Source organism: Aulonocara sp. 'chitande type north' Nkhata Bay, linkage group LG8, assembly GCF_057382095.1.
Source record: "Aulonocara sp. 'chitande type north' Nkhata Bay isolate Kocher_YH1m ecotype deep benthic linkage group LG8, A_spYH_male_GT1.1, whole genome shotgun sequence".
NCBI classification, from domain to species: Eukaryota; Metazoa; Chordata; class Actinopteri; order Cichliformes; family Cichlidae; genus Aulonocara; species Aulonocara sp. 'chitande type north' Nkhata Bay.
The window spans coordinates 10,101,561-10,126,327 of record NC_141351.1 but is presented as its reverse complement, the minus strand read 5'-3'; the positions used below and the strand labels follow the sequence as shown (position 1 = coordinate 10,126,327).

The 24,767-nt window shown below is 40.1% G+C and overlaps 2 protein-coding genes across 8 annotated transcripts in view; one reads left to right on the top strand and one right to left on the bottom strand.

The window, feature by feature from the left end:
* Positions 1–16,815, top strand: part of LOC147323188 (myosin-binding protein C, fast-type-like) — a 40,710-nt gene extending 23,895 nt beyond the window's left edge. For all 5 annotated transcript variants that reach the window (XM_086303404.1, XM_086303405.1, XM_086303402.1 and 2 more), the window contains 26 exons: positions 5,849–5,917; positions 6,025–6,173; positions 6,274–6,391; positions 6,503–6,551; positions 6,742–6,798; positions 6,911–7,083; positions 7,264–7,396; positions 7,929–8,053; positions 8,193–8,298; positions 9,931–10,097; positions 10,443–10,608; positions 10,721–10,827; positions 10,924–10,953; positions 11,059–11,201; positions 12,431–12,590; positions 12,727–12,831; positions 12,917–13,105; positions 13,217–13,351; positions 13,469–13,636; positions 13,796–13,884; positions 14,164–14,359; positions 14,466–14,605; positions 15,503–15,662; positions 16,057–16,193; positions 16,281–16,467; positions 16,662–16,815. In XM_086303404.1, the coding sequence (XP_086159530.1) occupies positions 5,849–5,917; positions 6,025–6,173; positions 6,274–6,391; positions 6,503–6,551; positions 6,742–6,798; positions 6,911–7,083; positions 7,264–7,396; positions 7,929–8,053; positions 8,193–8,298; positions 9,931–10,097; positions 10,443–10,608; positions 10,721–10,827; positions 10,924–10,953; positions 11,059–11,201; positions 12,431–12,590; positions 12,727–12,831; positions 12,917–13,105; positions 13,217–13,351; positions 13,469–13,636; positions 13,796–13,884; positions 14,164–14,359; positions 14,466–14,605; positions 15,503–15,662; positions 16,057–16,193; positions 16,281–16,467; positions 16,662–16,684 (3,281 nt within the window). In that variant the 3' untranslated portion in view covers positions 16,685–16,815. The remainder of the gene's footprint in view (positions 1–5,848; positions 5,918–6,024; positions 6,174–6,273; positions 6,392–6,502; positions 6,552–6,741; positions 6,799–6,910; positions 7,084–7,263; positions 7,397–7,928; positions 8,054–8,192; positions 8,299–9,930; positions 10,098–10,442; positions 10,609–10,720; positions 10,828–10,923; positions 10,954–11,058; positions 11,202–12,430; positions 12,591–12,726; positions 12,832–12,916; positions 13,106–13,216; positions 13,352–13,468; positions 13,637–13,795; positions 13,885–14,163; positions 14,360–14,465; positions 14,606–15,502; positions 15,663–16,056; positions 16,194–16,280; positions 16,468–16,661) is intronic.
* Positions 16,816–16,829: 14 nt separating this feature from the next.
* Positions 16,830–24,359, bottom strand: LOC147323187 (testicular acid phosphatase homolog). Of its 3 annotated transcripts, XM_086303409.1 has the most exons (12): positions 24,128–24,359; positions 23,520–23,653; positions 22,369–22,464; positions 21,329–21,415; positions 20,221–20,367; positions 19,884–19,982; positions 18,884–18,979; positions 18,310–18,442; positions 17,994–18,076; positions 17,773–17,879; positions 17,327–17,508; positions 16,830–17,120 (listed from the first exon to the last, which is right to left on the bottom strand). In XM_086303409.1, the coding sequence occupies exons 2-12, from the start codon at positions 23,607–23,609 to the stop codon at positions 17,011–17,013; spliced, it is 1,230 nt and encodes a 409-aa protein (XP_086159535.1). In that variant the 5' UTR covers positions 23,610–23,653; positions 24,128–24,359; the 3' UTR covers positions 16,830–17,010. The 3 variants fall into 3 exon arrangements, with proteins under 3 accessions (XP_086159535.1, XP_086159534.1, XP_086159536.1); XM_086303408.1 differs by having other exon boundaries at positions 17,773–18,076; XM_086303410.1 differs by lacking the exon at positions 17,327–17,508.
* Between the last annotated feature and the right edge of the window lie 408 nt (positions 24,360–24,767).

Sequence of the window (24,767 nt, the reverse complement as noted above, 5' to 3'; positions counted from 1 at the left end):
TTTATTTTTTCAGTTTTACAACATATATTATTAAAACCAGTTGGTTGCATACAAAACTTCTTTGGATTGAAGTTGTTTGTACACAAGGTTCTTGGTCTGCGATGAGACTGCTGTCTGCCAAGACAAAGTATCACTCACTACAGAGCTCATAAAATGTGCATGAAGCTGTTTGACCAAAATTCTGTGGTATGCCACAGAGCTCCTCTTGGGGATTATAAAAAGAGATTCTACTTCTCTCAGTGCTTATCAGCCATAAGTTTTAAAACAATAACCTAATATTGTACAGTTTCCTCCGACCTGTCATGGGATAGACTTAGCAGGACGGATTCAGTTACCTTCAGAGATCCTGAAGGCACTTGAATACCTTGCTCCTGTCAGGTATAGTAGTAAAGTGTGAGGTAGGGTCTTCATAGTTTTGACTTGTTTTCTGGGTTCATCCCACAGATGTTTAATCAAACTGGGAACTATGGAGTTAACACTCAAAACTTCAATGTTTAATTCATGAACAAATTTGAACGTTCTGCTGTATGCAATGTTTGCCTGAAGGTTTGCCACTTCTGTCAGGTAATAACATTACCATAACTTGTTCTACTTTGTCTGCAACAATGTCGATTGACGGGATATGTGATACGAGTCAAACATGTACACGAATGACACATTTTCTCATCAGAACATTGCCCAGAGCGTCACACTATCGCCACGGGCTTAGCTATTTCCCATGGTGCAGGATTCTAACTTGTCTTCCCGAGAGAAACCCAGACAAACAGATGGTTGCTCGTGGTTTTTTCTGTTTTTCACACACTTTTCACTTTGACTCACTTATTAGGTTTAGGCACTAAATGCCACATATTTATCTTTAGGTAACTATTTGGTTAAGGTTAGGAAAAGTTTAAATTCACCCCATCACACTAGATGGGAGTGACAGGCACAAATATTTGTGCATCATCCATCACCTTAAAGGGCACGTTGTGTCTAACTGCATGGTCCAACCTTCACTCTGTAAGTGAACCTTGGGTGCTAGAAGGTTGTCCTTCTCCTGAAGTCATTGGTTACACTTTGTTTGGCAACCCACGACTGGATCCCAGAATGCTGTCATATTGGATATGTTGAAACCCAGTCAGCTTGGCTCCTTTTTATTTTCTCTTTTCTTCTCTGCCAGCAGTATGTCATCCTGATATGTCAGATCATTTGGTGCCTAACATATCTAATCTCTTGATAGGTGGGAGTGTACAGAGATAATCATGTTATTCACGTTTTCTCCCAGTGTTTTTAAAGATGGCTTGTCTGTGTATCTATCTCCGTAGCAGCTTCAGAAAGAGAAAACACTGTAGGCATCCTAGTGTGTGACAGCGTTCTTATGTCATTCATCCATTTCTGTCCCCTACTGGTGGTATCCACTGATGCTACCAGACAACTCACAGACAAATTATTTTGTTTATGTTCTTTCAGCAATTTAGAATTTGTTTCTCCATGTGAAAATTATTGTCTCTCCATCTGTGACCTATGATACCAACCCTCTTGTGCTTCTGTCCCTCAGGCAATTTAAACAATGAGAGTGGAAACACAGCTGTGGTTCGTGTGCGGCACTCATTGGGGCACAATAGCAGCTGTTGCTGTTAACGTGCCAAGTGTCATCTGATGTTATGACACTTTTTATGGTTGCTTCTCAAATTTAACATCATGCTGTATTAGGAAACTGCAAGGAGAGGTCAGGTAGTGAGGTCATCCAAGACATTATCAAACGCAGTTCCTCCAGAGAGCATGTGATCTGCATATAGGCTCATGTGTTGTCAGCTCAAAGGATCTGAGATGTTTGACTAACTAAACTTCGTTAAAGTGTCATAAAGGCTAAATCTAAAAGTGTTGCTACAGCGCTGCAGCTCAGGTTTTACAAGAAAAATTTAAGAGCTCTTGATACAAAGCTGTCCCCATCTGCCTTAGTGATGCCAGAGTGATCAGTTGAACGTCTGCTCTATTTTGACTAACTAGATCAGGGGTGTCAAACTCAAATACACAGTGGGCCAAAATTCAAAACTGGAACAAAGTCGCGGGCTAACGCTAATATTTATTGAAAAACAAAATCTTCCTCCAGGTATAATAATGAATCTTTTCTTATGGACTCAAACAAGTTTTGCTGAAAAACTGAATATGGAACAAGCAAAGCTTAATACTAAACGATATATATATTAGCTGTATAATACCAGTAGGCCAGCTCTAATAGTAATTTGGTATGGCTTCGCGGGCCAAATGTAATTAGGCTGTGGGCCAAATTTGGCCCGCGGGCCAGAGTTTGACACCTATGAACTAGATGGAGATTGCATGGAATGGTTCTGGAAGGGTGAAGGCCCCAGGGAGCTGAAGGGTGCTAATTTCTTGGTGTACTTTTTCAGACGTGTGCAAAATGTCCAAGACTTGCTGTGCTTAACAGGGAAACACAGCACTTATAAGGGTTTTCCTTTTCCAATTTGAACATCTATGTGTTCTTAGTATGAGGTAAGGTGCAGCATTAGTGGCAACTGAGAAATGTAAACTCTTTCCTGCGGTGTATGTTGTCATATGTTAGGAATATGTTTGGAGTTAAGACTGGCAGACTGGACCTTGGGAGCGATGCCAGTATTACCAGGACGATTGCCAAAGTGTTTCTTTTTTGGACTGTTGGAAATACACAGATGATGGACGTGGAGGTATGCAAAGGAAAGATGAGAAGTCACAGACTCTATCAAACGTGTCAAGACTGTTTTGTGTCCTCACAACAAGGCAGCCATGTAGGGAAGGCTGGTTGCTGTGCTGAATCATACCAGAAAGTAGTGGCCTGCCAAGCAAAAAGTGGGCTAGAGAGTCAATATGAGGTCATGAATAATAAATTGGGCACCTCTATAAATTTCCTGTCAAATGTGGCCAGCGGTGGATGTATGACCACAGCTTTTTCCTTTCCTACCATTCATAAGTGTGCATCTCCTCTGATGTCATGAATGCCCATCGCTGAATGTGGAACTCAGCAAGCTACTCCTGCTGTGACAACATTTGCCTAGAGGGAGGAAAGGTACATTGTACTGCAGATGATCCAGACACAGCTCAGCATGGCACATATATAAGAGAAGAAAGGGTAAGCTTAGTGGTAGAGTGTGAGTGGGAAAAACTGGAGCATGAAACAAAGACAAAAAAACCTTGAACATGTGCAAAACCTTCAAAGGGAAACATAAGAACCACTGATCTTAAGCTGTCGGCCATATTTCACCCCAACACTGGGAGTACAGTTTCTCATCATCACCATCGTCCACCACGAATCCACCAAGCCACACCATTCTGGTTAGCAATACAGACAAACGCAGCCAGGATGAAGATAGAAACAGAGGGAATCTGAAGAAATGTACCAAAATCAGCCTAATGTAGAAGCTATGATGTCTATATCAAATTCTAGACTAATTTATCTTAATAATTCAACATAATGTCACTAAAAAATATATTTTTCATCCTCATTAAGTCAGATCTGAGAAGTCTTTTTTTTTTCAGAGATCAATGTTATTAATATATCAGGCTGAATAACATCATTGACTCAACACTGTGGCATATGGCTGAGTTTGTGCACTGATTTAGTCATGCAGTAATTACTCAGGGCATTTAAATTTAATTTCAAAGAATCATCAGGGGGGTCAAATATCTTTTTTATACAGTCCACATTTTAAATATAGATTTATAGATTTTTAAAATATTTTCAGGTCTGCCGTTTCTTTGATCCCCTGTCCTGGCTACAGAAAGTTTATTCCACTCCTCTGAGTTGAGTTTGCCTTTAATGTATCTCTTAAGAGTCAATTTCTGTGTGGGAAGTGCTTATCATACCAAGGCTGTTTAAAGCCATGCTCACAGGGGTATAATGTGTGGGGGGATTATCATCACTTGGCCAACTGCAGTTTGTTTCGGGGCTCTCATACTAGTAATGGATGTCTGCAAAAAAGTTACTGCCAATTAAAAAAAAAGTATTGGAATCCAACATTCCCTTGGCTGAATTTATTGCAACAAAATTTATACTAAGTTTATACTACGTATTAGATTTATAACTTATAAGAACAGGATATAAAAATAGATTTTTAAGTTAAATCTAAATCACACCTCAATGATTTATTTGGTGAAGTATGTGAGATTAATGTTGTCGTTTGATTCTATTTAAAAGCAGTATATAAATTATAAATTCAAGTTCTTTTAATTTTTGCATTCAACATTTATTCACATTTAACCAAGCGCATTTGATCAACAACACCTGGTTGCTACTTACCATCTTAATTCCCATAGAAGCACTAAGGTGGCGCTTAACAAATTGCTTCTGCTTTTTAACTTACTTTTTACAAAAAAGTAAGTTAAAATGCCTTTTTAAATTATTATTTATTTAATTAACAAATTGTGGGACACTATAATATGTCATTAGTTGTATTTAAATAATTTAAGAACCTGATATGGACTGTGTTATTTATAATTATTATTATATAATAATGTCCTAATAGATAAAACCTTAGCATGTGCTTTCTGTGCCACTTGACTGGACATCACTTCTTCTCAGTTGACCGCTGTAACCCACACCTGGATTCTGATCTACCTTTTTTCCCATAAACACTTGAGCTTTTTTTTTTTTTTTTTTTTTGTAAATACTAAGCAGTTTGAATGTGAATTAAACTCAGTGCTGGCTTGGGATTTTTGTGTAATATTTGTGGGGGGGGAGGGGGGGTGTTGTTATTCAGGCAGCATGGGGTGTTCTGTTGTTGCTCTGTGTGGGGTAAAGTATCTGATTTGATTGCAGCCTTGGAAATCAGTCCAGCAGAAGTAATCAAGATAATTTCAAATATTAGATTCGATGTTTGATGATTAAACTGATTATTTGAAGCTCAGATCATGACTACTGAGATCATGATCTTATCATTATGAGAGAATGGTTGCATTTTACTGTGTGTTGTTTCGATGCAATGACTCTAAAATAATCATTGTGTAACTGTTGTTTACTTACCTTGAGTTTATACAGACTTATGGTACAGTATAACTTAGAAGTGTTATACTTTCAAATGTGAAAGTGGGATAATTGTTTTTTGTAGCAGACCCTGCACTGGAGGGAGAATGAGGACGATGTGAAAGCACAGTGCAGGACTGTGACAATGCAATGCGTGAAAACGTGATGAAATTCAGATGTGTGCCAGCTATGTGTTGGTCATGCTCAAAGAGGAGATTGTATTCCTGAGTAGCTTCTCATGGCTTCCAAGCCAAGTCTTGGCTGTGATTGTTTAGTAAACTGAATTTATTAGGCACATTTATTTTCCCTGTCAGAAAACAAAGCAGAGAGCTGCACTGTAGAGTAGGACGCAACAAAAGAACCTAATGCCAATTACAAGTGTGCATTGTTTATAGAGTAGCACCTTGAATGCCAAATCTTGGATGATGGTAGAAAAAAGCTGATGCATAAAGGACACCAGGTGCATTTGTTAATAGTTTCAGATTTTTATATAGTGATTGTGTATTTCTGTACGTTTTGCTTGCCTGAACAAGCAGGACACTTCATCTGCTGTTACTGAGCTTGCTCTATCAGCAAGCAAGTGTCCAAAAAGTGCCCCCATCGTGCATGGAAGTATCATTGTTCAGAAACAATGTGACTTATACTGTATGTGTTTTATATGTACTTTAGATCCTCCGTATAAGCAAAGATATATCCAAACCATTCACCGTGTCTCTTGCATTTTGGCATTTTGAACATTATTTTTTGTTGTATGTTATTTTGCAGCACATGTCTTAAATGAATCTATAAAAATGGGCTCCAGATTTTAATGATTTACTGATTTAACAAATCTTTTTTACTCCTTCTTTTCAGAGCCTCAGTCTACTGAGCTCACTGGGCTCTTTGTGGAGAAACCGCCGGATAATGTAGTCGCTGTCGCAGGTTAGATACACAAATGAATGCTTGTGTTATTGCTGTCTCCAGTAATCCGTAATATGCAATCTGAGTATATAATGTCATGTGAATTAACTGTTGCTTGTGAATGGCAGGAACGGATGTCACTTTCATAGCCAAGGTCGACTCCACCAACCTGACAAGAAAACCCACCATGAAATGGTTGAAGGGCAAGTGGCTGGACCTTGGCAGCAAGGCTGGAAAACATTTGCAGTTCAAAGAAACTTACGACAGAAATACTAAAGTGTGTGTCAAAGAGAGACATAGATATTTTTTTTGTACCGTGTTGGCCGATCCTCTTCCTTCAGAAATAGCTAAGAACTAATGAATATTTTCTCCCTAAGATCTATACTTATGAAATGAAGGTCATCAAAGTGGTCCCTGGAGACGCTGGTGGTTACAGGTGTGAAGTGACTTCAAAAGACAAATGTGACAGCTCCACCTTTGAGATCTCTGTTGAGGGTGAGTGAAAACAGACTCGCGCCTGCTAAGGCTGCCACGGATTCTATACATACTGATGTTTTGATCTGATCCAGGAATAATGTGCGTTCTCTGCAACTTCTCTTATTACAGCTGCACATCAGGACGAGCAGGCAGATATTTTGTCTGCCTTCAAGAGAGCGTAAGTGCTCTGGGGTTTGTGTTTCATCTTGTGGAAAATGCATGCATAGACTTTTTAAAATGTTTTTTTCTGTGTATATATGTGTGAACATGTCTCACAGCACATTGGTTTGACAGTATAGTACACTTAATGTTGTGCCATGGCAAAATGCATTATGTGTGTTACAGTTAGTCTGATTCTGTACATGCAGTGACGCTGGAGAGGATGAGGGAGATCTGGATTTCAGCGCTCTGCTCAAAGCTGCTAAGTGAGAATCTTGACATTGTTTTGTTTATCGAGGAGACAGTATGATTTCCTCATTGTATTTTGTGCTTCTTCTGCCCTACCTGTTAAGAAACCCCCTTTTATTTCTCTGCCAGGAAGAAGAAGAAACCTGAAAAAGTAGAACCAGAGATAGATGTGTGGGAACTGCTTAAGAGTGCCCACCCAAGCGAGTATGAGAAAATCGCCTTTGAGTATGGCATCACTGACCTGAGGGGCATGCTGAAGCGTCTGAAAAAAATGAAGGCCGAGCCTGTTATACATAGCGAGGGTAAGTCGGGCCAATTAACGGAAGGGAGGGGAAGAAGTGGAGGAGTATTGCAAATATGATTGAGAGGAAAAGGATAGAAAGAAGAAGGCAAGAGGATGGGCACTATGAGGCTGAGCGGGTATGACATACGTGAGTTAATGAGTTAATTTAAGGTTTTTCTCTGTGTGTTTTCAACTACAGCTTTCCTGAAGAAGCTTGAATCTTGCTACTCAGTGGAAAAGGGCAAGAAAATTACCCTGAGGTGTGAAGTGGTGGATCCCAATGTTCAGGTCAAATGGCTGAAGAATGGTCAGGAGATCAAACCCTCAGCCAAGTATGATTAAAAGCATAAACACACACACACACACACCAGTTATCCACACGCATCTTTTTGTGTGCTTTGTACAGGGTACGGCTTAATTAAACAGTAGTGTGTCATATCATCAGATCATCAAGCTTAGATTGACTTGGTGGGCAGTGCTTAAAAATATCAAGCTAAAATTATCTGTGCGACACAGTCAGAAACGATGCTGCCATCAACATGTTTTATTTTTAGGCAGTCATAAGAGGCCTCCCAGTGGGTTAAAGCAAGTCATACTGCCAAGACATCATATGCCCCAAATCCAGAAACTCAAGCAGGACAAAGATCTCTGTTTCCTTAAATGTCCCAATGTGGGAAAAATACTGTATCCTGGCAGAAAACTGTAATATATGTGTTGGCTTTGCTAGACAAAATATGTACCACTGCAACTGTCATAAGATTGATTCAAATCCACATTTTAAAACGGAAGGATCTGATACTATACAGTAGTGGAAATACTTTCAGAGGTGCTTTCTTTTTGATGAAAAAACACTGTCTTTTTAAGGTATATCATGGAGGCGAGCGGCAATGTCAGAACACTCACCATAAATAAGGCAACCCTGGCAGACGATGCTGCATATGAGTGCGTGGTTGGGGAAGACAAGTGTTTCACAGAGGTGTTTGTCAAAGGTGCACTTTCTCTTCTGCTTGTTTGGTAACAGTAGCGATCTGAGAATACAGTAAAGCAGCACGTCTTGTCCCAAAGCATGAAAAGTGAAGTTTCAGTGCTTGGTTCATGAATTGTAAAATCTTCCTCTGTTGTGTTCAGAGCCCCCTGTGACTATCACCAAGCTGATGGATGACTATCACGTGGTTGTGGGAGAAAGAGTGGAGTTTGAGATAGAGGTGTCGGAAGAGGGTGCCCACGTGATGTGGTGAGTGAAATTCACATTATCAGCAATAAAGATTCAGGTTATGTACATATGCTGAAAGTTTTTTAACTTGTTCTTTTTACAAAAGCATTTAAAGCAGGGGTGGGCAACTCCAGGCCTCGAGGGCCGGTGTCCCTGCCGGTTTTAGATGTGTCCTTGAACCAACACAGCTGATTTAAATGGCTAAACTAGCTCCTGCAGTTCTCCAGAGGCCTGGTAATGAACTAATCATGTGATTCAGGTGTGTTGACCCAAGGTGAGATCTAAAACCTGCAGGACACCGGCCCTCGGGGCCTGGAATTGCCCACCCCTGATTTAAAGTCACATGTAGAAAACAATAGTTTTCACAGGACTCCATAAAGTTCTCCAAAAAACGTAAGAACACCATTACCGCGTGCATAAGAGGACAATACACTTGATTAGTTATCAATTAGTCATCAATCAGCAAGTGTGAGCGCTATAAAAGAAAAGATTTGGCAGTTTGGTGATCTGAAGCATTCAGATGTACATTAACACAATGTCACAATCTTCCCAGGAGCAAATGTCTCAGCAAAGTCGCCCCAAAGTTAGTCCATGCAATACTCAAACCTGCAAAAGATGAATCTACAGGCCTCTTTTAGCACCTAAAATGATAAGATTAATGAGAATAAGATTAGAGTAAGATTGAACAAGTGTGGCTTGTTTGGAAGGGTTGCCAGGGGAAAGCCTCTAAAAACAACATGGCAGCACAGCTTAGGTGTAAAAAGTTGCATCTGAATCAGCTACAAGACTTCTGGAACAATGTACACTGTACAAAGGCCAAATTGTAGATGTTTTGCTATAATACACGGGGCCGTGTGTGGCAAAAACTAAACACAGCATATCAGCACAAACACCTCAAACCAACTCTCAAGCACGGTAGTGGAGGGTTAATGATCTGGCTGACCATGAACTCATCTGTATATTAAAGTATTCCTAAGTCAAATGTGAGGTGACTTAGCCCAAATTTGGTCATGCAGCAGGACAATGATTCTAAGAACAGCAGGAAGTGTTGTAATGACTCGGTCAAAGTTCAGACTTCAACCTAAAATGCTGCGCTGGAACCTTAAGAGAAACGTGACCTTCTCATCTTCATATCAGATGAAACTATATTGTAGGAAATCTTGGTTCTGGTCAAAATGTGTGGAGGCTATTTGATCTGCTTGATTCAGGAGATTTTGTCACAAATTCAACCAAATGTGTAGATTTTGATATGGAAGTTAGATGGCTTTGAACATCGTCAGTCAACAAAAGCATTTCAAGCTCAAATTCTGAAGTTTATTTCAGTTTGTTTCACTGGAGTTTTTATTTTTGAGATAATTTTGATACAGCGTCGCTAAATTTAATATTGTGTCTTCTTATTTAAAGGTGCATTTTGAAAAACCTAATAAAAAGCACAAAGAGCAAATGAATGAAATTAATTATATTTTTAAAAACGTGGTATACACAGCTAGATTTATATTATCTTGTAAAATCTTGATTAATCTAAAATCATACATTTCCAAAGTCATTTTGCAGTGTGACTTGTAAAGTTAGAGCTGGTTTCACCTTACAGTTTGTTTTTAGAGAGTTTTAGTGACAACTTTTAAAAAATATCTGTTTTATATTAATTTCCAGGTTTTTTGAAGACCAAGAGATTCACAAAGACAAAGATTCAAAATATCGCTTTAAGAAGGATGGAAAGAAGCACACACTTATCATTCAGGAAGCTACACTGGATGACATCGGAATGTACCACGCTTGGACAAATGGGGGTCATACCAAAGGAGAACTGGAGGTGGAAGGTACCACATGAAATCATAATAATCTCACGTCTTTATTTTAGTTTTGAGTGAGAGTAAAACATAAACTTTTAGAAAAGCCAAGCTAATAATGATAATATTTTTAGAGCATTCACACATGTGTATCAAAAGGTAATATATATACAGTAGCCAAGGGTTTCTCTCATTTAAACGTTCACTGCAGAAGACTGCTGGCCCAAGGGCTCAGCACCTCTCTTTAAAAACAAAGTAACAACTCATGGCAGTGGGTGTCAAGATGAGTGGATCAGTGGGTGTCCTTATTTCCTCTCCTGCTACACTTACACAGTCTGTCTCCTGCCTGATCTATGCTTTTGTGGCCTTCCTCAGAAAAGGAACTGGAGGTGTTGCAGGACATCGCTGATCTGACAGTCAGGGCAACAGATCAGGCTATGTTCAAGTGTGAAGTGTCTGACGACAAGGTCACAGGAAAGTGGTACAAAGATGGCGTGGAGGTCTTGCCAAGCGAGCGCATCAAAATGACCCACATTGGAAGGTGAAAAGACGATACCAAACGGTTTTGCCTTCATGTGAACAAAGTTGGGGGGTTTTATTGACACAGATGTTTCCATAAAACTACATGATATCTTTTGCACTGCTTGTCTCAGGTTTCACCGACTGGTCATTGATAATGTGAAGCCAGAGGATGCTGGAGACTACACATTTGTACCTGATGGATATGCCCTGTCACTTTCTGCCAAACTGAACTTCTTGGGTGAGAAAGACCGAACAATTACAAAGGTCCTGCTGTGGAAAAATTAGTCACCAGCAGCCTGGATAATACTGTCACCTCTTTTCTCTTTCATAACAGAAATTAAGATCGACTATGTGCCTAGGCAAGGTAGGTACCTGTAATTTACATCTTAATTAAACATCCTGTTTATAGTTCAAACCCAAGACAGCCTACTTGATTGATGACTCTCTTTGAATGCTGTATTTTAACCAGAACCTCCAAAAATCCACCTGGACACCACTGGAAACATGGTCTCCCAAAACACTATCATCGTGGTAGCTGGGAACAAGCTTCGTCTGGATGTGGAGATCACTGGCGAGCCAGCTCCAACTGTTGTCTGGTCCAAAGGAGATAATGTAAGGGCTCCAAAAAATAGCTGCAGTTAACTAAAACTAAACTAGATATATGGACATATAGATTTAGCAAACTTAAAAATGAGATAAAATTGTAAAGGAAATATTCTTAGTTCACTAGCTGGGCCTCATTTTCAGTTTGTCAGCATTTAGGTAGGTAAAGGTGAATGGCTTGGACATGAATTGAGCTGTGGTTTTGGGAAAGCCTCAAAAGGGACTGACAGCGGCTCCTGGGCCTTGCAAGTCCCCATGTACTAAATAGAAGTGAAGAAGTTAAAGAATTGAAAAGGTGAGAGAGGGTGGGGCACGTAAACGAGACGAACAGCTTGAAGAAGGCGTGGTTCTGCTCCTAATAACTAATTGCATAACTTGACAACTTAAATAATAGGACATGTGTGGAAATGAAAACTTTTTAGAATATAATTTAATGATAACATGTGGAGTTATGAGCAGACCTTAGGTGCCATCAGTGTCATACTAAGACAGCTCCCTTCTTCTTATTTTACACTCAACCTAAGGTCAGTCCAAGTGGTCCATTCATGCCCTTCTGGTTTGCACAAGTGCCACCAGCTAACACTCGTTTTAGTTCATGTGCCACCATTTCATCACTAGCAGACTGAAGTGGCAGAACAAGTGGACAGTAAAAAGTGAATAAAAAAGATAAATCTCCCTGCAGTATAAACAATACATTCTTGTAATGGTCACACTTTATGAACTATCCATCCACAAAAAAGATGATGAAAAGTCTGAGATGTCTTCAGAAAAAGAAGTGCAGCTTCATAAATGCGCCATGCCTCAGTTTTTTCCTGCTCTGTCTTCTGTCTTATTACAAAGAAACACTACTGCTGTAACTTTATGAAAAGCACTGGCACAGCTCTTTGGCTTAACCGCCTCACTTCAGTGTGGTACTGCAGGCCCTGAGTAATGTCTTTGGCTGTAAAACAGAGGATGATTCAGACCTCTGGCTTGGATAAAATTAACAGTTCACAGACAGCCCCTTCCCATGATGTGATCCACTCTTAAAGACTTGCAACACAATATTTCCTCGTGCAAAAAACAATGAACAGTCAGAAGATTCTGCCTTCAGCTGGTTTAGATATGTGAGTGGGTTTATTCTGGCCCCGAAGCCTTATGTTTGATACCCCTACTCTAATCTCTATTAGCCCAACTTTAAGTTACAAGTAAACCCTAATTGTTAGGCATGTTTTAACTGCTTTAATATCATGTGTTAGCCAATCACAGACACTGAAGGACGTGTAAGGGTGGAGTCCAGGAAAGACCTCAGCTGCTTTGTCATAGAGGGGGCGGAGAGAGACGATGAGGGCAACTACTCCATCACTGTCGCCAACCCTGCCGGAGAGGACAAGGCTGTGCTGTTTCTGAAGATTGTGGGTAAGTGAAGGTTTTACAGGATAACATCAGCTGGTTTCCCCTCATAGTGGGCAGCAGAAAAGGGATGTTTTTTTGCAAATACCAGTTTGACCTGTCTTCTCTGTTGTATTTAAATAAACTGCAATCTTTTTATCAGATGTGCCCGACCCCCCTGAGAATATCAAGTGCACAGGAGTGGGAGAGGACTGCGCCTCCATTATTTGGGACCCTCCTAAATTTGATGGCGGTGCACCAGTTAAAGGTGGAACATGCATTATATTAATTTGTTTAAGGAAAACAAAATTATTATTCAACCTGTTCATGTAACTGCATTATTACTCCACCAGGTTATCTCATGGAGAGGAAGAAGAAAGGCTCTTCCAGATGGACAAAGCTCAACTTTGACGTGTACGAATCAACCACATACGAGGCTAAGAGGATGATTGAAGGTGTTCTGTATGAGATGAGGGTGTTCGCTGTCAACAGCATTGGCATGTCTCAGCCAAGTCTCAGCTCCAAACCGTTCATGCCTATTGGTACGTTTCACAGTCGTCCTTACGTCCTCTTTCTCAGCAACTCCCTGTCCCTCCTTTGCTCAGTGAAGCCAGTCACTGATTCTCTTGAGTCTCCTTTCCTGTCATCCTCAGCCCCAACAAGCGAGCCAACGCGTCTGACAGTCCACGATGTGACAGACAGCACTTGCAGCTTGAAGTGGCTCGCCCCAGAGAAGATTGGAGCTGGGGGCCTCGACGGCTACGTTATTGAATACTGCAAGGAAGGAGGTGATAATGCCGTATATTTACGTGTAATAAATGAAAACAGCTGAATGAATGAAAAAAAGAAAGAGACACAGATCACACTTAGTTTAATTTAATACATGAAGTTTTCTTTTAACGTAGACACTGAGTGGGTGGTGGCAAACCAGGAGCTGTGCGAGAGACAGGGATTTGTGGTGCGCGGCCTCCCGGTGGGAGAGAAGATCAACTTTAGGGTGGTGGCAGTAAACATTGCCGGGCGCAGTCCTCCTGCTATAATGTCACAGCCCGTCACCATCCGTGAGATCGTCGGTGAGTGAGTCAGATTCACAGCCAAATAAAGTGAGCAAGTATAAATGTAAATAGCACATTTGGGTGTAGCATAGTTTTTCTTTGTGTTGACCACAGAGACTCATACTCATACTCATGTTATGATAAGAAGTTTAAACAGGATGTCTGTTTCTTCTTCAGAACATCCAAAGATCCGCCTTCCTCGTGACCTGAGAACAAAGTACATTAGGAAAGTGGGAGAGAAGATCAACCTGACTATCCCCTTCCAGGTTAGAAAGGATGAGTTTCTGTGCACTAATCAGTATAACAATCAGTAACAGTGATATCTTAGTGAGAACCAAATTTAGTTTTTTTCTTATGTTCTAAAAAGCATTAGAATAATAAATTAGGAGCTTACTTTAGAAAACAAAACCTAGTTTTTTAGTTTGTTTGTTTTTTTGTTTTGTGCATCGTTTTAATAATTTGAGTATTGAAAGTATGAAGAAAAAAAAACAACCTGAAGCTACATTTTTTAAGTCATAAAACTTGATTATGTTTTTGCACCACAGGGCAAGCCACGCCCCGTCGCAAACTGGTTCAAGGATGGCAAACCGCTTGACGAGAAGATGGTCAACGTGCGTAACTCAAACGTGGACAGCATTCTGTTCATTCGCTCAGCAGAGAGAGAGCACTCTGGAACATATGAGCTGGTTCTGAAGATTGAGAACATGGAGGACAGGGCCAGCATTAACATCAGGATTGTTGGTATGACTCCCAGGACTCTAGACGACTTAGCCCAACGGCACACGAGATGATGCAATATTCATCAGAGTTTAGAAGCTTACACTAATAAAAGTTTAACCCCAAACAGACAAGCCTGGGCCACCTTTGAATGTGAAGGTGACTGACGTCTGGGGCTTCAATGCAGCACTTGAGTGGGACCCCCCCAAGGATGATGGCAACTGTGATATTTCTGGATACACTATCCAGAAGGCAGACATGAAGACCAAGGTGAGAAAGGGAAATGGGGGTGTTTTCAGTCTTCGTCAGCGCCACAGTCACCTGCCAAGATGTCCAGCGAGGACCTGTATACTACGCAGGACGTTATCTCTCTGAATCATCGCTCATGACTCACTTTACCTGCAGGGACACTGCTTTCTTACTTTATTCACGTTTTTATTTAACTTTGTTGTATCTACTGTGGTTTCAGATTAGTTTCTTTTGGCATGGTCTATTCTATTTTATTGTGCTACATATCATTCTGCTTATTTAAGCTATTTGTTATATACTGTTTAACTTAATTTTTAACTTTTGCAATCAAGGATTATTCCTAACTCCAAGTTAAAATAAAACCTTTTAACAAATGCGGCCTTTCTTTTGTTCTCCACATAGACCGTTTTATCGGCATGCTGCCAAAGCCTGCTCAAGCGTGATTGGTCAACAGAACGTGATATACAAGCAAACCAGAAATCTTGGCCCCTGCCTACAGATTATGCAGACATCTGTTTATATAAACAGTTTATAGCTTAGTGGATTTATGAAGAGCTGCAGGTCTTGCGAGTCTGTTTGACCAACCTGCTTCATGCATTCAAAGCAGAGAGATCACAGCTGACAGGATGAAGTGTGTGCTTTGGCTGCATTCGCACAAAAGCATATTTATTTATGCTTTATGGAGAATTACAGAATAACATGCTATTTATCTGATTCACTGATTTGTTCTGGCCAATCCTGCTTACTCTTGTCGTCTTTGCATCAGAGAAGGAGCCAAATCTGAATCTTGGGTTTGCTAACATTAGCTACCAAATGCTGCTTCTTTTACCTTTAGCAACACTTGGTTTGTTCTCCATGCTAGATTTGTGGGGGATTTTGTGGTTTAATATAATATTATCACTTCTTTTCTCTTTCTAGGAATGGTTCACTGTTTATGAGCACAATAGACGAACAAACTGCACAGTTTCGGATCTGGTCATGGGCAACGAATACATGTTCCGCATCTACAGCGAAAATCTCTGTGGCCTGAGCGAGGAGCCGCGCATGAGCAAGAACACGGCTGTGATTGGCAAAACAGGTATGACAGTGTTTCCAATATTTACATGCAGTTGAACACATATTTAGGCCTAAAATGCTGATTTTAAGTCATCTAAATACATCTGAGTTAGCCAAGTTATAAGTACAGTGTAAGCCATTTATTCCAGTGGTGTTTGGTCTTTAGTTCATTGGTGTATATTCAGTTTATACCAACCATATTATCCTTAATGATTTTCTATTTAATAAATAAGTAAACTTTTGATTTCATATACTCATGCTGCATATAATTCAAAGAAGTACTTTATATTTTTAGTGGCAAAGTTGTATTTTTGTTGTTCTTTTTAAACATGTGAGCTGCATGTTTAAGTTCATACAGTTCATTTCTGATTTTTGCAACCTTTTTTCCCTGATTTACTTCCCACCCTTTTCTGAAGGCTTGGAACTCAAATCAAAGCCCTACAAGGAGAAAGACATGAGCTGCTCTCCCAAGTTTACTCAGCCGCTGGTGGATAGAAGTGTTGTGGCTGGTTACAGCACTGCTATCAGCTGTGCTGTCAAAGGCTTTCCTAAGGTAAAAGCACATGTTAAAAATTGAGTCCACTAATTAGCCAAGAAGTTTTAGCTTTAGCTTTCTTAACTCAGCTTGTTCAAATCTTAGCCTAAGATTGTCTGGATGAAGAACAAGATGATTATTGGGGAGGATCCCAAGTACTTGATGCAGAACAATCAAGGAGTTCTGACCCTCAACATTCGAAAGCCCAGCACCTTCGATGGAGGGAAATACTCTTGCATGGCTGTCAATGAACTGGGCAAGGATGAAGTGGAGTGCACACTTGATGTCCGAGGTAAGAACACTGGGCAACCGTCTGAGCGGGTAGAGGAGGACAGATGAAGGAACAGGAGGAACTTTGGTTATTTTAGGACAGGATGAGTCTTGATGGTTCTGCTAAACACTTTACAACAAAACAATGATTGCCATCATACTTGGACTCCAATCTAACAAAAGCTGACAACCACTATCTCTCTTGTTCTTTCACAGTTTACAAAGAGCCAGAGAAGTGAGAAACTGGACAGCAACGAATATGAAATTCAAATTATGAGCCAAACAGTGAATGTAAGCAGTGGACGTCACAATGAGGAGAGCACACTGTCAAGATTGAATCAAATAAAATATAGTGATCCTTGCTGTAAAAGTTGTTTATTCTGATTACATTTTATGTCTGTTAAAAAATTATTTCATGATTATTTATGTATATTGTGTATTCTTTATGAAGGCTCAAATCTGCTCAAGCACACAATAACTATCACGATCATATTACAGTGAACATTAGTTGGGAAGCATTTTTATATTTATATATTTCATGGTACAAGTGTGTCAATCATCTCTGCTACACTTCCCTGGAGTACTGTCCTCTCCGCCTGAGGATTATCACCCCTATACTGAATAACAGCGCCACCGCCAGGAGTCCCACAGCCACTGCAAGAGCTGTTATGGTACCTGTGGGAGACAACAACTGTTTAGCTATACATGGCAAATATCCAAAAGCCTTGATATGTTTAAATGAGGCAGTGTGTTCTGAATAATCCCAGACAATCCCCCCCTCCAAAAAAAACCCCCCAATAATAATAAACATGTTGCAGAGAAACCTGGTGGCAACACCAAATACAGACATAGACACAGATTATAAACTTTATCTTGTTCACCTGTGCTTGACCATTTTGTCTTAAACCCACACTCGGCCTGCCAGTCATCTGCCAGTACGTCCTTCACCAGCTCATTAAACAAGGATAAAGGACAAGGGCTCAACCCGTTACATTCTGGCACAGGGTTGGGGTAGGGGTTGTTCCGAGAGTCATTGTGGTAGTGCAGCTCCACAGAATAGGATCTGGGTAATTATTAGGACGAATCCAATGAGAGGACACACATCTGTAAGTGTTATGCAAATGTATTTGTATTATGTGATGCTTTCACAACTGCAGCCCTGGGCGGCTGCCAAATTTCCTCAGATCGCAAAGGAAAGGTATTTGCTCGGTGCATCCAAACAGAAAACCGCGATACCTCAAAATGTGGTGGGCATCTGACCTACATAGTGTGCTTGAATATGCAAAAGAGAATAGTGCAGGAAATAAAACTGGAAGGAAGTCATTACCCATCATGCTCCTGGTAGAACTCAAAGAGTTGACAGGCAGCGTAAGGAGGAAGAAGCCCGTTATACACGTCCAGAGCTGCCTGGAGGGTGATGAGTGTAGAGTCATGCTGGAACGAGGAACAAGCACCAAAGCAATAAGAAGGCGAGGAGATACAGTACATCAAGCAGCAGTTTACACAGCAGATTATAAATGTGTGCTCGTACACAAGCAATGCACTTACAGCTGAGTACATAATGAATTTGAGAGTGCTCCCTTGCTCTACAGCCTTAGAGAAATTCCTCAGGATGGCATTCAGCAGGACCCCTGGAGAATTACCACAATGTCAACAGTGCAAATTAATTTTTCTCACATACCAAGACAATCCTTTTGACCTTATTGAGCATCCTGTCTTGGCCCTGTAATCATCTTTGTCCCATTAGCTCATATGTGCTAATAAATAAAGCTTCGGCCAGCAGTCACATGAGATAAACAGAGCTTCTTCTTTTTTTTTTCCTCTTGAGTGCTCTAAATTAATTGCCTCTAATGTGAATTCCCACCTCCCGAGAGCCTGGCCTTCTCTTTTCGCTTGTGACTGAGGATGCTGTACATGACCTCAAAGGAAGCTATTCTCTTCAGGGTGTCCAAGACCTCTTGGGTGGCCCAGCGTGGCAGAGTCAAGTTATGAATCCTCTGCAAAAGAGAAGAATGTTCATTACGGCACTGCCTTACGCTAATAATCACATTATACAACATGGCAGCAAACGAGGTTTAAATGGCCGTACTTTATAGTTTCTATTATCCCATCTATTTTTAGCACCAGTCTGAAGATAACAGATGCTCATTTTGCAAGTTTGAATGAACATATTCAACCTGGCCTAGAATCCACCCATCTCATTATGCTTTAATTATCATTTCAATATGTTGCCCCATTCGTCTTTTACTGTATGTATAAAGTGATTTCCCCGCACTCCTACCCTCGCTCTATTTCTCTGGAGATACTTTGACGAAAGCACATTATTGTTCCTTTTTTGTGTTTTTCTCTGTCACTTCTCTGCATCTGGGTTTTGTAGCAGCTTGTAATGTGCATAATACAGGTAGCAGAACTATTTGTGGGCTTGCTTTAAAGTATACCTCACAGTTAAGAGTGTCGTGGACCCTCCATATTTTTTTACCAACCAGCTTGGACACGGGGTAGCCAGTGTGGTTAGAGAGAGCCTCCACAAAGTACTGCACAGGGAAGAAAAGAATAAGGACATCAGTTTAAACTCTTTAAATAATAAGGCTCAAGGGAACACAACAGTTTAATTACCATTTTTATGAGTAACATTCCATTTATTTATGGATATTTGTCCAGGCACACTGATTAGATATCTATTTTAGGGGTTTATAATCAAAAAATTGCATAAATTAGCATTAGTAGTTCATTAATGTGGCGATGACTGTAAGTTTAACCTTTGGTCAGATAACACGGTGATACGTGGCACCAGTTTGGTTCGTGTATATACCTTGCAGGTACTCTGCCTCCAGCAGAGGGTGTTAAAATTCAATGCAGGATGCCCTGGCCTGATCTCAACTATCACCCTAATAGGCCGCATGTGGGACTCCATTTAATTAAAACCATTTTATTGTAATTCTTAATCTAATTCAATCTAACCGTTAATTAGTGTCTCTGAGAATGTGAGAGAAATTGCACTGTGCAGCTTTTCGTAGGCACTGGAGTCACCGTGCCTGAGAAAATCACTGAGAGGACATGATGTCTTCAGCATAACAAACACGTCTACTAGAGGTGCTGATTACGTTGACATCAACAACTGTGAAGTATATACTTACTGAAATAGGCATTTCAGCATGTGAGTTAATTTACAAATTAGGGCCGGGATAAGCAGACCAGGAGAGGCTGAGGTAAGGACACGATTTTGTTTGCAGCAATTTTGATTGTGTAAGCCTGATGATATTAAACGACGGGGTTACAAACAAGTTTTCACTGGTTAGCAGGCACATGACTCACGGAAAAGATATGCTGAACACAAACTGGGCTGTGAGCATTCACGTCACTGAACAGATGCTGATGGGCTACAGAACAGTGTATTTAGAGGTCTGTCTGGCTGTGTGGAGACGGCCTTTGTCTTACCTGGTGAGCTTTAAGGAACTTCTGGTAGGGATGACTCTCGAAGGTCTCCGTCATCATAGCGCTGAACCTTGGACAGTCTTTACCTGGAGACCTCAGCAACTTTAAAACAGCAGTTAAACATCAGTGGAAATAATGAACGTTAACTCGAGGTACTTCTTGTGGGCACAAATGTATGCTCATTTCACACTTTAACACTGTGGGGAATCACAGCTGGGATGCACACAGATGGCCGCATGGAGCTACAGAGAAAAGCCCAAAATAATTTATACAATTTTGTAATCAGCTTTGCGTGGCTGCTGCTGTGAAAAGAAAATATTTATGTGGCTCAGCAGCCCACCTTGTCGAGGGCTCTGGGGATGGTGTGCACTGGAATAGGCCGCCACAGTAACTGGGGCATGATGGGTCTGGTTTGGGGGAACATCCCAGCAAGGCAAGCCTGGGCACTCATCAGAGTGCGGTCGTAGTCAGTACTCCGCACATATATCTGTTGTAATCACAGAGAATACATGGCATTAAAAAGCATTCATATGCTGGTACTGGAGTGGTTTCACTGATCCGACTATGTGCTGTGTTCTGGGGTAAATGAGGCTTACGTTTCTTTTCTACATTTAGAAATCTCATTAAAGTTTTTGCCTTTATTTTTGCAAGCAGTACTCATCCCAAGTCAACTGAGGTACTTCCTTAACCCAAAGAGTCATAGAAGAGTCAAATGAATGAGAAGGAAAGGGGAGGGGGGGACAATCTGTCTTGCTGTGATCTCTTCTGACATCAGTCTTCCCTCTTCTATAGCTCTCTGTCACTCTCTATCAGGTTTTTACACATCATAAATCAAGCAGATAAGGTTGGATGTTCTTGTGATACCAGGAGTGCTTCTGTTTTGCCCCCCTTTTGTGAACGTAAAACAGACATGGCAACACGCGAAAAGGTATGGCACAAGTTCACTGAGATTTAGGCAAGAGATTGTCAGTGATAAGTTCTGAGAACAGCTGTCATTAGTTGTGGTAATTGTGTTTTGTTTAAGAGAGAAAGACGAGCACTTAAAGCAAGAGAAAAAGGAAGGTAACGAGTATGACAAAGCAGAGGCAAAAAAGAAATTACAAATCTCTTATAATGTCAGTGTGTTTAGGATCCAGCACACAGAAGCTGCATATTTGCTGACAGCTGTACTTTACATGAAGCCCACGGGCTACATTACCCTCCCATGTTTAGCACACTGCACGGTCATGACAGTGAGTTCACCAAAATGAGTCAGGCTCATTAACTTATTGTATGTTTTTACAGACGTGACAGATGGTGACTGCTCGTACGCGCACTTGATTTTACAGGGCACGCGTGACAAGAGGCTTAGGAAGCTCACAACAGAGTTCACCTAAACAAAGATGGGGAAGGAAACAGCAATTAACACGCAGATACGCATATGTGTTTGCATACACAGATACACCTACCTCTTTGCTGTTATAGTCTTCACTGAGGAAATTTCCGTAACGCCTCCTTAGAAACCGGCCGAGTTCAAACTGCTGTTTCATGCCCAGCTGGAAGGAAAATTGCCAGCATTTTACATTTTTAGCAGAATTTGACCTTTTGACTGAAAACGCTGCAGATTTATGGTCCTAATCAACCTTTTTACATAGATAAGCAACTTTTACCCTGTTACCAGTGTTTCTCAAAGACAAAATAATGAGTTTATACACTGTAAAGCAGCTAATTGCCCGACAACAGAGCAAAGTCACAGGAGGAAGGAATTTAATTAAAGCCCGAAGTCTGTTAAAAGTGTATTTTATAGTGAAAGATTTTAAGTAAATGAATTCAGCAGTTTTTGAAGTACAGTGATGCATTCATTGTGTTAAGCCTGTGATCCTCCTGTTTATGAATTTCTTGTCAAATTATAAGCATAAAGTCTCTATTATTATTTTTCTTTTGTTTGACTTTTTCACCTATATTTTAGTGAACTGTGTGTCACCCCAGTTCAAGTATGGTGGCCTTAAAGCGCAAAACAAAATAACATTAAAGAGAAAACTAGAAACATTTAGAAAGGACATACTTTGTAAACTACTGAAATGTAATTTTCTGTTTTGTTATTAATTTTAAATGTCAGTGTTTTTTTTGGTTTTTTTGGGGGTTTTTTTTTAAAAAAGGTTTATGTAATATTCTTGTGTTCTGTTGTGTAACTTAATTTTTTTTCCTCTTGGTGTTATTTTCTAATTTGTTTGTTAAGATAAATAACAGCTTTGACTGTTTTGTTGTTTGTTTCTTGCTATGCTGTTATTATGTATTTTGTTTTATTCTTCTCTTTTCTAAAATGCTGTATTGCAATTTCTACAATTTTTGTTTCTTCTGCACTGTAGGGCCTCCGTACCACAGCCCAAATGATTTTGTGTAAAACAAGAGCTAGAGTAAAACTATTAGACAATTCAGTTTATACAACCAAAATCTCTTCACGTGTTTTGTTAACAACAAACCAAAATGTCAATGACAAATCAAGTACCTCAGTCAACTGTCCGAAACCCTGAGCCCACACTTCCTCCCCATATGGATCCCTGGGATATGACTCAATAGGTGATCGATCTCCGTGCCGGAACACCTGAGCAGCAAAACAGATATTGTCACATGATGCCATGCTGCTGTGTTAGCATTACACTGCACACTTAAACAAGATTATCACCCTGAGACAGAGGTAATAAATAGAGATCTGTGACTGTGGACAGCGTGGGCAGGATTTGAGGCACAAGTGTCATTCTGATGATGTCATCAAGGCACAATCGTTAGAACTGTTGCATTAGTGTTATTACCTGACAGCTCACTTTCTGAGCCGTGACATAACAGAAAGGTTGAATTAACGGGATTGTGCACACATCTGATTCACTCTTGTTGATCCCACAGTAATTTTACAAACCACTCGAGTGAAACACATCATAAAAATAACACAATAACACAAGCACAAGTCAGCAAAGATCCAAAGGCTTTTGAATATAATTGCTGCACAACAACATGAGATTTTTTTTATGTATGTAAAGTAATTAAATCAATAACTAAAAATAATAGTTTTCAAAAAAAAAAAAAAACCCCAAAGATTTGTGAATCTAAACTCAATGAAATTCAGTGGAGCTGTATACGAGGTTGCTGAAGACTAGCAGGAATTTAGTGGATTTAGCTGATAACACACTTTTACTGTCAAGCAGTTGGTTAAGCCGTAATAGTTATGTAGCAGATATATAATTTTATTGTATGCTGTCCCAAGGTAAGTGGTTAAAGCACTTAAGCAACATACACATACAAGTTTTTTTTTAAAGGATACAAAAAAATAAAAAATATGAAACGCCAAATCATAAGAATAGTGTGATTTCTTTTTCTTAAATCATTCAGTTGGGTAATAAGGTGTTATGTAAAGAGGTTTATGTATAAAGCTGCAGTGTGTGGGAGAGATATGCTAGACACTGTTGGAGTTTAGGCTCAAAGTAATCCTTTGTTACACAAAAAAGTGCAAAAACAATAATACTGATCGGGCAGGAAAACTACAATGCAATCAGTAACCATGCACAGCAAAGTGTCTTCCAGATTATATAATAATCACAGGATTCAACAAAGAAATGCTGTCAAACATCTTGTGGGGGGGAGGCAACAAATGGGGGAACTTACAGCTACAACAAACTTCAGCACCCGGCATTCAGTCAAACAGATGCAGCAGAGAAGGAACAAACAGCCCAAACTCTTCTGCAACTTCTGCATCTTTTCAGCTAGTCGAGCGTCACCTGCTTTACAAAATTCTTTCACTGAAAGACGAAAAGTATCAAGAAAGTTAATCTATAAAATCACAATTTCCCATTAAATAAGGGAACAAAAAGAAACAGAAACAGTGCAGTGATGGAGATAAAGTGGGCTGTGTGTACCAGTCATGATCTTAGGATATGGTTTATATTATTATTATAATATTTTACTCGAAGTACATGTTGACTATGATAAGAGGAATCAACTAAGCATGTAACATAATCATTGAAATATATATATTTTTTAATTTGGGTTACTTTGTTCTTAAAAGTTGAAGTCACTTTCAGTAAATTTCCATAATCTTTTAACAAGCTGAGCCACTGATCTGTTGATAATAGTGTTCTTTCTTTCCAGTTAAGAGAAATTATTATTATGTTGTGATTCAAACATTAATTAAAACCTTAAAGCGCAATATGCAGCGTGCGCATGCATGCAACAAAATGCTTTTTTTTTTAATATAAATGAAGATTTGCACTTACCTCAGCTGCTTGTTCACATATTTTGGTGTTGTAGTACAAATGATTCGCAGACATATAGATATATATATGTGTGTGTGTGTGTTTGTGTGGGTGGGTGTGTCAAATCCTCACTCACACCCAGGCTGACACTAAGTGCATGTTTCAGTAAATTTAGGCAGTGCTTTTATAGCCTCCCTACCTGGCCTTGCGTGGGTGTCGCTCTCTCTCTCTCTCTCTCCCTCTTTGTCTTTCTCTCCACCTCTCCTCTGGGATTATTGGTCCCAGTCTATCTCCATTGTCAACTGGAGTCCAAGTCACTGTCTCCTTCTATTCCCCGCTGCGCACATGACATGACAGCCCGCCACGGCAGGCATTTTTGTGTCAGCTTCTGATCTTATGAAAACGTGTGACCCTTGTGTGGATAATTTCACTTTAAAAGCACCCCCACATTTAGATGCTTTACAATAGCACCATGACAAAGTGTAGATGCACCCACCTGGCTTCTAAAATTGTACTCCTGCATGCGTAAACACACATGTCCTCACTTAAGCACTGGCCCAGAGCCACAAACACTCATTATAACTTGCTATGTCATCCACTGTTGGTTTTGCCCTAAAATTACAGGGCCTGGAGTGTTTTCCCTTACATGGCACACATGTAA